This window comes from Gymnoscopelus microlampas (assembly GCF_963454915.1).
Source record: "Gymnoscopelus microlampas genome assembly, chromosome: 9".
Classification (NCBI taxonomy): domain Eukaryota; kingdom Metazoa; phylum Chordata; class Actinopteri; order Myctophiformes; family Myctophidae; genus Gymnoscopelus; species Gymnoscopelus microlampas.
In genome coordinates, this window is record NC_139946.1 from 21,930,505 (window position 1) to 21,942,403 (window position 11,899).

The 11,899-nt window shown below is 39.4% G+C and overlaps 2 protein-coding genes across 2 annotated transcripts; one reads left to right on the top strand and one right to left on the bottom strand.

Annotated features, from left to right (window-relative positions):
• The first annotated feature begins 39 nt into the window (after nt 1-39).
• Nucleotides 40-4,141, top strand: samd13 (sterile alpha motif domain containing 13). The gene is made up of 4 exons (XM_084066471.1): nt 40-230; nt 2,115-2,157; nt 2,305-2,416; nt 2,997-4,141. The coding sequence occupies exons 2-4, from the start codon at nt 2,120-2,122 to the stop codon at nt 3,138-3,140; spliced, it is 294 nt and encodes a 97-aa protein (XP_083922597.1). The 5' UTR covers nt 40-230; nt 2,115-2,119; the 3' UTR covers nt 3,141-4,141.
• Nucleotides 4,142-4,513: 372 nt separating this feature from the next.
• On the bottom strand, nt 4,514-11,121 carry uox (urate oxidase). Its single transcript, XM_084066470.1, has 8 exons — nt 11,059-11,121; nt 10,119-10,331; nt 9,250-9,366; nt 7,744-7,822; nt 6,121-6,307; nt 5,695-5,818; nt 5,171-5,254; nt 4,514-4,591 (listed from the first exon to the last, which is right to left on the bottom strand). Exons 1-8 carry the CDS (start codon nt 11,068-11,070, stop codon nt 4,520-4,522), a joined length of 888 nt encoding a protein of 295 aa, XP_083922596.1. The 5' UTR covers nt 11,071-11,121; the 3' UTR covers nt 4,514-4,519.
• Nucleotides 11,122-11,899: the final 778 nt, after the last annotated feature.

The window sequence follows — 11,899 nt, forward strand, 5'->3', positions numbered from 1 at the left end:
AACTACATTTCCCATAAACCATCAGTATCATGTGGGCGAAGGAAGCTGTAACCGAGGAGAGATACGCTAAAACTGGCTGTTACTTCATCAAACCTTAATTTTATTGCATGGAATTATTAGATGTTTCTGCCTTGAAAATGAACGCCGTTATGAGAACGATATTAAACATCTGAACTGCATTTATGACTTGGCTGAACTCACGCTGTCAAGCTGGAATCATTTAAAATAAGGTAAGATTCGTATTAGCTAATGTTGCTAACTTATCCCTTGTTAGCGATAGAATACCAAAACGCTCGCCCCAAAACACAGTCGCCCCGGGGCAATTCCGGCGGTATTCACCAGGTATTACTATACGTAACCTCAGTTAACTATGCCTAAATCTAACCTTATTCTTAAACATAACCTCGGTAAAAATTATGCCTAACCGTGAACTTATCTCTAACCTTATGCTTAGTAAAATAAATGCAAGAATACAAGAACCGCTGGTCCGCAAACTAAATGGGGTGAGCGTGTATTGGGGCGAGATTTCTGGTTACCAGTATATATATACAGCAAGTGCTATAGCTAACTTACGTCTGCTAATGTCATTTAGCCTAACGTTATTTATAACTTAAACTTATTATTTCCGCTTGTTAAAATTAATTCCATTTGGTGTTAAACTCGTTTAAACCGAGTAGCGTTGTCTGGGTGACATTGATATAAGTTAGTTTTGTTTTTTTACATCACAGATTGCAATTTTTGCAGCTGTCAAATTCTTGTTGAAACATCAGCTTATACATGATCACTTGTTGTTTATTTGTATGTGTGTTTATATATATATATATCCTTATTTGTTTAAAGTTGGTCAAATAATGAGAGTACTTTTCCCAATCCAAAGTGGATGCATGTCTGGTCATAAATGGTCCTTTTGGAAATGTCACAGTCTGTCAGTTTATTTACTTGGTCAATGACAGGGGTGGAAGAAGTACTCACATTTTTTACTTAAGTAAAAGTATCAATACTACAATGCAGAAATACTCTGTTACAAGTACAAGTCTGGTATTCAGAATTTACTTGAGTAAAAGTACAAAAGTAAAAGTATTGAGAATTTGAAATACTCCAGTAAAGTGAAAATACCTTTAAAAAAAACAAGTACAGTACTTGAGTACATTTAAACATTGCTTAATACTGTCATGCATTTTACAATAATAAACCATCTTGCATGTTATTATAATGGTCTAATGCTGAAAACACATTTGAACAAATTCTGTGTAAATCTATTCTTTCAAGTGCTTTTCCGCTCTTGATATATCTGTCAAACGCAAACCATACTTTGTCGTACAATGGTGTCGCCGAAAATTGTCGATCTATAAGCTGAAATCACAACATTTTGAGCTTATAGATCTGCTGTTTTCGGCCGTTGACACAGTCGTACAATGGAGCATAAATTAGGGTGCAAGACAGGGAAGCTAGATCCTTATAAGGAAGTTTAAAAGTTAGAGAGGATCTAAGGAATTTGCCATTATTCCCCAGGCTTTCCTTCAAGTAGGCTACTTACAGTACATGTATACATTCCCAAACTTCTATTGCCGCGACCCCCAAAATAATTATATTTGAACTGGAGACCCCCCCACCCCGACAAACACTTGGAATTGTAGGCATTCCTTTTCGGTTCCACAGATAAACATTGTGAAAATAGCTGATCTATAAGCTTGCGTAGATAGGCAATTTTTTAAAACGTAATATTTGACAATATTCGACAATTTGGAATATTTGGTATTAAAAAGATCTTAAAAGTCATTCAATTGTAACTTTAGAAATGTGCACATACCCTGTATACACGTATACTGTGAGAAAACAATGTTGCCCATGAAGCTAATCATCTGAGGACCCCCCAAAATAATATGGGGTCCCGATTCCTAGTTTGGGAACCACTAGTATACTTTATATATTGCACAATATACAATAGTTGGACAGCTTTGGAATTATAGTGTGGGCTTTCCTACTGACTTACCATGGTTCCAAAAAGATAGAGATATCCTGTCTAGTTTTTGATTATTTAAATTATTATTTATTTATGTATTTGTTTGTGATGTAATTTATATTTTATATTGTTCATTCTCTTCTTTTAACAGCTGGCATGGATGACAAGGCCAATGGATCAGTTGACACTAAAAGGTATATATTGTTGTTGTGTCGAATTAATAATATATTCTGCACTAGCTGATTGAAAGGAAGAGTTATGGAGTTGATTTAGAGTACCTGCATGGTGTTTTTGTTTTTGTAAGAGTAGCTAAAACAGTTCCATGCAATGTGACCCCACAGCCCTGTTGAGAATGGTCAGCTGCCTGACCCTGCTAACTGGGGAGTAGCAGACGTCGTCAATTACTTCAAAGCAACAGGGTTCGAAGAGCAAGCCACTGCTTTCCAGGATCAGGTACCTTCTTCCTCTACGTTTCATCATTGTATAATTACAAAAATAACTGTGCACTAAACCACAGGTCAATCGGCATTCGGCACTATGTAACTTTTTTTTATGAATAAAATCTAATTTCGTCCAATCTGTATGGTGGATGGTATGTTAATACAATATAACTTATACAATTGGGGTGGTTGTATTTTGTCTCCCTGCTCTTCTGTTGAGACATTTAGATTGTGTCAAAGGTCATGTCTCACCTAGACACGGGATCTGACACGAATTTTGACCTGAAGGTCAAGATTCAATTTCCCCCCTGAGCAAGCAGGCAGGCTATCTATTAGCTCAATGGTAAAAATGTCAGCACTTGCGCAGACAGCGGGTTCAAATAGGTAGAAGAGGAAAGTTACATAGTACAGCTTTAAGCCTGATTTATATTTTGTTGTTGTACGATGGTGTCCCGCGGCGAAAATTGCCAGTTTACAAGCTCACAATGTGTCGCAGTGCAACGCGCTGTGATCTTGAAGATCGGCTATTTTAGCCGAGGGGCCCCCATCTCACCACAGAGTATGAGTTAGGCATTTCTCACTGCATCCGTCAGGAAATCGATGGGAAGTCGCTGCTCCTGATGACGCGCAACGACGTCCTGACGGGATTGTCGATAAAGTTGGGCCCTGCACTGAAGATCTACGAGTACCACGTGAAGCCGCTGCAGACTCAGCACCTGAAGAGCAATGCCTCATAGCGCTGCAGAGAGAGACCAGCCCAGTGGCACACAAACCCCCCTCAGTGACAATCAACATGTGAGGAGAAAGCTTTCACAAAGACTCCTCCGGGCCACGGTGGCACCTTCGCGGAAAGACAAGAACGTTTTTTCTTTTTTATTGCTGTAATGTTATTTTATAGACGTTGACCCTGAGACACACGGGTTGCACTCAGCTGTTTACCCTTTCAGCCATTCTTATTTCTGCTGCTTGAAAGTTCTATTTTATGTTTCTTTTATATTGTTATATTGTTGTTATTATTTAATATGAGGGGAATTGGGGGAGGATATTCTGTTGATGTGATTTTGTGTGTGTGTGTGTGTGTGTGTGTGTGTGCGTGTGCGTGCGCGTGCAAAATGAGTTAACCAATGTTGGTTAAAAAAAAGTATTTGTACATAAGATCATATTATAGCTGAAATTGTGTATGTTCCATCGTATGTGAAAACTTTGATACGTGCAGAAAATAACCTGATGCGTCCCACTTTGATCTGCGGTCACTTTTTATGCTATAAAATGCACAGTTGCATCGAGTCCACAAATTGTTCATAGCATGCAACAATGAAGAATTGTGTTCTCCTAGTGGACACACAAAGCAGACCAATCCTTTTGAATGCCCTGTTTTCCTGCACTTCTACTGTATCTGGTTAGAGGTAATTGAAATATGAGATATTTATGTGTAAAGACAGATTCTCATTCTTTTTCTTACCTGTGGTGCTTTCAACATTGTCTTCAAGACAAAGTGTATTGAAGTGTATGTGTGACCAATGTCTATGTCCAACATAACACTGGAGTTTGACTATCTGAACCAGAGATTTGCAATAAATGGTGCTCTTTTCTCACCAAAGAACATTCATGGGTAATGGGTTAATTTGATCATACAGTCAATTACATGGTCATTGGTCAGTGGCTTGGATCGTCATAAAATCATAATCATTTGAGTCAGTGCTGTTTGAAACAATAATGATTGTTTTACTTTTCACAGTCCTATGTTCATTCAGAAAGAAAACCACACAAACACACAGTTGTCCTTTTTATTGGACGACTGGTCATGCTGTTTTACATTGTGATAGAGCTCTAATCTGTACCACTGTATTCTAGATTGTAGAACAGTGGTTCCCAAACTTTTTAGCCCAAGACCCAAAAGATGAATTAGACGTTTTTCCTGGGACCCAAACTAGTGAACATAGCAAGCTCACAACACGGCGTGAAGCTATTTTCACTTCTTACAGGTTTTTTTATTTATGGAAATTATTAGATTTTTTAATGAAAAAATAGGGGGATATTTACTTCCCGACCCACTGTTTGGGAAACTGTTCTAGAATGTATAACCTATGGATGTGTTTCAGTGTTTCTAGGCTCTTCACAGCTTGGCTCGTGTCCTGCGTACTGTGCCTCTGATGTTCCCCGAGGGGTTATCTAGTGGCAGGAGAACCTTGGGAGACAGAAGGGAAATTCAATGACTGGCCACAGAACAATGACAGTATGTATTTTACTGTTCTCTGAATAGAGCCATCTCTGACCTCCCCCTTAGTCTTAGAACTACAGGGAGGTCACAGATGGAGCTACTCTTTGAAAGGCTTCAGACCCATTTACCATTTGTAAACCACATTAACCCTAGCATCCCTATTTTGGGCATATCATTATAGGCAAAAAAAAGCCAAGGCCTATATGCTCAATTTATAGTCCATAGTACGCTGGTTTTGGCATCAAAGTATTAATCAGGCTTAAAGTGGTTAATGTTCTTTCACATAGTGTTATTCTGTCTCTACTCGGCATCTGAGAACAACACTTGACACCCTATGAGACCTGTGACTTTATTTATTTATACTTCGTCACACTTTATCATGAGACAAAGTATAAACCAGTGTGACAATGTATAAATAAGTGTTGCTCATTAAAAATAACATTTTCAAAATTAAAAATGCGTCGACGCAACACCTTTTTCCAGTTGAGGTTGCAGCACAGTAAATTTTGCCTATAATGATGGAATAATTGTTATAAATGGACTTACTTCATCCTTGTTTGTGAGACCCATTTTGGTCATGTCTATGGTGAAGTAATGCTTGTTAGGCATGACAATCTCTATTTCCTCCACCTGAAAGAGAACACAAAACGAATACACTGAATATCTAATTGTACGCTAGAATTGAGAATTTAATAAAGGTTTTGGCTGGGTAACGCAGATACAGTGCATAAACAACGCTTCCTCCATACTGATGTTCCGTCCAATCGGGCTTGTACAGAAATGGGCAGGACCTCTGTGTGTGCAGGACTGTGTAGTTAATACAGTACTGCTGAGACTATTACATGTGTTACAACCTGGTGTCCGTATTTTGGCCAAAGAAATACAAATAAATTGCGAAAATAAGAGATCTATAGGCTTTAAGCAATAGGCTCTTGTAGATCAGCTATTTTTTACTTTAACCTTTGGTTCCAATAGCATAATCCATCATTGTAAAAAAGGGAAAAAAAAATAAATGGATGTGACGTGATTGTGTCTACTTCCTTCTTGTTCTGCTGTGGAATCAGGTGTACCTCAGGGATTCTATCCAGCACCATAACCTGCGTGTCGTAGAGGGTCTTCTGCACGGAGGGGGAATACTCTCCAAGGTCATATGGCCCAGCAAACTTCTCAATGATTGTATCCTTGACACAATTCCTATAACGAGGATGGAACACGGTGGGATTGCAGTATTAATTGACATACAGATATCTCATCTTAATTTCTAATTGGAAGATTACTGATTAATACATTAGTGATCATTAACATCATTATTAAGATTACAAGTTTGCTCCCTTAATGAAGAGCACAATCTCAATCCATTCCAACCTGATTTGAAATGATGGCTTGCCATCTTATTCAGTGACACACAATCACCAACATGGATGAACATTGAGATAAACAATGATTAACATTTTATGACTGTGCTATCCATCACAGGTCATTAACTGTGTTGTTACCATGAAGCGTCAAAGTCGACGTTCTCAACCTTGTTGTAGCGCCACCTGGAGTAGACGGACGTGCAGAAACACCTGTCCTTGGCCCCCTGCAGGGTGGTGAATTGGTCTCGGAGGAATCCCTCGAACCCCGACTGAGTAGTCTTCAGCACCGTCATGTCCTTCACCCCGCTGTGAAGCACCGGGACACCTATGAGATTTGACAGGTTGCTTTTGAATTGTAACCTGACACGGAATGCTGAATACCTGCCTAGAATCGGAGTGTGGAATGTATTATCCAGTGGTTCTGAAATGTTTTCATGTCAAAGAACCCCAAATTAATATGTATCTGACCACGGACCCCAATCTGAAAATATTTTGTGCCAGGTTCCCCATACAAGATTTGTGTTGTTAAAAATGTTTTAACCGGATCTATGCCTATATATGTATGTGCATATCGGGTTTGTTTGTGGTTATGTCTGAGTCATAGTGACATGCAATGGGCGTATCGGGTTTGTTTATCGTTATGTCTGATTCAGAGTGACGTGGCCTTGGCCCTGCCTATATATGACCGTATCGGGTTTGTTTATGGTTATTTCTGAGTTAGAGTGACATGGCCGTGGCCCTGCCTATATATGACCGTATCGGGTTTGTTTATGGCTATGTCTCAGTCAGAGTGATGTGGCCGTGGTCCACCCTCCCATTAAGCAATTTCAATATAGCATTTGGCAGAAATATTCACTTGGACTCAAGGATGATGGTGGTCAAAGGTCAAGGTCACTGTGACGTCACGAAACACATCTTTAGTCATAACGCAATAATTATTTCACTAATTATGATAGATAATTATGATAGAAATTGCTACGACTAGAATCTACTACTAGGATAAAATGAAGTGAAGATTTTGGTGGTCAGAGGTAACTAATCCACCGTGGTGCATTTGGCTTGCTGAGCGTCTATACAAACACAATTGGCCGTGTTTGGGGAAAGGAAGCTGGTTGACGAAGGTGATCTTTGTCACTGCACGAATACGGGCTGGGGTGGGACATTCCCTGCCTGTCAGCAGGGAACGTTGAACATTTGGAGTAGGACAGAGGTGCTACGCCCTCCCGGTGGGGGCTCCTCATTGGCAGGTGAGCCAGTAGGGTACAACAGCCGTGGCAAGCAGTGGAAGGATCAACCAGATTGCGATTAAAAGGGGTATAAAACATTGTCACTGTGACCTCACCCCATTCTCATGAATGCAATATCTCAGGAACGCCTCAAGGGAATTTCATTACAGATGTTACAAATGTCCACTTGGAATCCTGGATGAACTGACAAACCACGTTCTTGGCCATAACTCAAGATTTCATACGCATTTCATGCACATTTTCACAGTTTGAAGTGAAGAATTTGGTGGTAGAATTTGGTGGTCAAAGTAAATATCAAGGTCAAACTCACAAAACATGTATCATACAGTATAGTGATAACCTACACCTAAATAAAATACATGTATCACCTTTTATTAAATGCCTTTAAAGTCTTCACTATAGACATGGATGTAAACTGGTTGGCGGAAACATACAACTGCGATGCAGTATTACTACTTTAGATGGTGTTATGCAATGGTGTTGCGCATTTACTGTGTTTGTTGTTTCTCTGCACCTTTGAGATCCTGTTCAACATCACAGAAGCGCCATGCTTCTGGGCTGTATATGAATGCATGTGCATGCTCTACCCCATTCTGTGAAGAGACAGAGAGACTTTGAATGAATGGCAACTCTTTCAGTTATCATAGGACTCATGAATGGCAAACTAGGACAGCATGGTTAACATTTCAAATATGTGAAATACTAATGGTATACTTGATTCATTGCACTAGAGGCTTTAACAGTCAGATTGTATACATCCCTTACAGCAGCATAAAGTACATTTATGTTGTATGTTATCTGCTACTATTTACCTCATTTGGCAGACGCTGTTGTCCAGAGCAATACTTAAGACAATTAAATCATGCCAGTGATTATCTTAGCTGATCTTAAAGGGGTTTAATAAAAACTCATATACAAATTAAACTTGGGCCGTATTGTTGGATCATTTGGACCACAATAAATGGTGGGTGTTTAACTGTAAAATGATTCGAATCTGTTTGTTCAGTTGCCTCCGGATGTCTTGCGCCCAGAGGGGAAAGCTGGTAATTCAAATTACTAGACTAGAGTTCTTACTCGGGAACGACTCCCCATCCAGTTATGCAATACCCGTTGTTCCAGTTGTCAGCCCATCTGTCAGTCTGTCTGTCTGTCTGTGTACCCTGATGCCATCAGTATATGCCCATATTATGGGCATATCAGTAGGATCGGCGGTTCCTGACAACTGCCTATATCCGACAGACTTGATGCCGGGCACCACGCCGCCTCACCGGCCCTCTCAGGAATAATGCAAGTTGGAAATTCATTCCCCACCCAGTTATACAATACCCGCTGTACCCATTGCCAGAAACCTGTTGTACCCGCCTGTCTGTCCGTGTCCCTTTTATGTCCATATAGATTGCTGTATCTGTCTGTGTCCCTTTTATGCCCATATATGGAGTTCCGTGTCAGGCATGCCCAAATATGGAGTCTAGGCCAGTCTGTGACATCATATTGATGACATCAGCGTATTCCGTATGGATTTTCTTCCCACTTGGCGCATGACGCCCTCGGGTCCTCGCGCAATACACATGCCGATTCCAATCGTTTTTACACCCACCCTTTGGTTGTGGTCCAAAGTAAATGAGGGCCCAGGCAAAAAAGAGGATCTTCAAGGAAAAGAGCAGAATGTCCAAAATTAACTGGGAAATCATCAATGTGACCTTGAATGGCAAACATTACGCTAGCCTCGCGTAGCCAGACAATATCACACGACACACTCGTCTGGAACCAGGCTAACATTACGCCAGACTTTACATGGTGTAATAAAATGGCTTATAGGTGTCTTCAACTTCTGGACTGATCACTGAGTTCTATACCTTAGCGCTAGGTATACTCTTGGTTGCTTGTTTTTGCAGGAAATGCACTTAAGACTTCTGGTGATTAGTAGTTTCGTTCCCTACCTATGTTGAATGCACTTATTGTGGCTTTGGATAAAAGCGTCTGCTAAATGACTGTAATGTAATGTAATGTAATGTAATACCTTCTCCAGCCTTCTCCAAGGAGCCTGCTCCATGGAAACCTTGGCCTTCAGCACATGGTTAAAAGCTGTCAGGAAATGGTGACAGATGTCCAGAGACAACTGCTCAATGGTCTTCACCTGAATACATGATATGTATGAAACAAAGTGCAGTGTGAGACAGTGGTTCTCAAAGTGGGGTCCCAGGGGTTCTTGGGGGAGTTCCAGGGGGTGAAAAAAGAATAGAGTCTGCACACTGGTAAAGTTGCAAAAAGCTCCACTTGGTAATTGATTGATTTATTACCACGGATGTGTGTGCACTACCTTTTTCAGGAGTTCCAGGGGGTCCCACACAACACAAAATGTGTTAATATAGCATCCAAATCAGTTTAACCACTTTAACCCTATATATATATCGGCTATTTTGAAAATAGCTAATCTACAAGCTCTCAAAGAACCGCATTGCTACATTGTGAGCTGCCATTTAAAAAAAGAAAAGAAAAAAACAATTTTGAAAAATGAAGATCTGCTAGTTTCAACAAATCGTGAAAAGGTTTGAAACGTTTGGAATATTTTTTTAATATTTTAACAACACAAATCTTGTATGGGGTCCCTGGCACAAAATATTTTCAGATGGGGATCTGTGGCCAATATTGATTTAGGGGTCCTTGACATGAAAAAGTTTGAGAACCACTGAACTAAGATGTGTGGTTATTGTTTTGAGCTCTAATTCCAAATCTTGGATTTGTCTATACCGTTTAAACAAACCATTTATCCAAACATACTGATATGGTACGTACAACTAGCTAATGGCTTTCAAAATGACATTGGGTCACACTCAATGGCGCATCCTTATGTTGGCTATACATTTGTCATTGCAGATGGACACCTACCCCCTTGATTTTGGCCAGGGCGTGGACAGTGTTCTTGATGGTGTCTGTGGGGATGATGTCCGAGTTGTCTCCATCCAGGTAATCCTTATGGGATTTCAGTGTGAGCTCCACAGTAGCATTCAGTTCGATAATTGATTGATGGGGTCCCTCTCTTCTGATGAACAGTACTTTGACTGAATTCTTGCCATAGCCTGTCCGCACAAACTCCACATTCTGTCCATAGGCAACACAAATATTATGACTCTATACGTGTACATTATTATATTAATTACAGTATATTATATTATACTACATTACATTATGAACCAAGACGTAAATGTGAAAATGTATTTAGAGTCAGACATTGGGTTATGCTTGCATTTTATTGATAGATCTCTCCTGAAGGATTGTCTACAGAAAGCTCAACTGAGAAATAATGATTATATTTTTGGTTATTCCGGAGGATAAGAATAAGAAATCAGAAAATATATATCTTAAGTGAAAATATTTTGAGGTAAAAAATAGATAAAAATGAAATTGTGCAATAGGATTTATAGATAGATAGTTTACTTTAGAAATTGGTTGTGATTAGATACATACGTAGATAATGCTATGACTCCATGGTCATTGACCCTCACAGGTGACACAAAATCCAATGCTGTACCATTAAATATAGCGCCAAATTAACTGAGGGTATGATGGTATGTTTGAACACAGGATAAAGAGAGAGAATATTAATGAATTTGTGCTGAGGGGTGAAGTGAAATGTAATGAAATGTTTTAATGATGGACACGAAAATGTAATAAAAAGGTTAATTAAAAAATCTATGTATATATATATATATATATATATATATATATATATACAAATAATTATCCAAATAAAGTATTACAATGTTATGATTTATTTTTCACCCTAGAATGAATTGAATGCCAATAAGAACATATTAAATCTATGTACCTGTGTAGCCATGGTGTCTTGATCTGCCAGTCTTTTCGTTGCAGAAGTTGTGTAGTTCTTGTTAGTTATCCAAACCAACACAGTCCTCAGAGAGAGATGCTTTTGCCCCTGATGGAGGATTTTGTCGACAGGGCGGTCCTACCTTTGCATTGTGTACACAGTTCTTTAGGCCTCAACCAGAGGGTCGTGAACCGAAAGATACGGACACATTGGAACATAGCACATTGGGTCGTTGCTTCCTGGTGAAGATAAGGTTTGAGTCCAAAACAAAACCTGTGGAGAACCACTTCGATTGATTGATTGATTGAATATTGTATTGACGGTTTAAAAGGTAAAGACAGTACGTTAAAAAAGCCAAATGGATAATCACAAAAAAAACAAAGGCTTGTTGTTTCCATGTGGTTCATAAATATTCAAACATCTAGAAAAACCAGTACAGTACAACACTGCTTGAGGTCATTTGTCAGTCTGGATTATCAACCAGTAGCTAGCGGTAAAGCAAACAGCAAAACTGCATGATAACCTCGTCAACATCTAAATGTTACAGCTGTCATGTAAAACACAACAATACATTTGTTAACTAACCTATTATATAATTGTAACAGTGGTCCCAAAGTCCATGGAATCTACCTGACAGCCTAGCCAAACATCTTTTATGTGATGCCACTTCAGCTATAGTTTGACGGTTCTTTGACATTCTGTCTACTTTGGCTTTTCCAATAAACGTGTCCCCTTTAGTAGTTGCACATTTGCACATAATCAGTATTTACTGTAACTGTAAATTCCCAAGCAAATTTAGAGTCAGTAAACCATTATGGTGCAGTCCTTGCACAGGCGACCC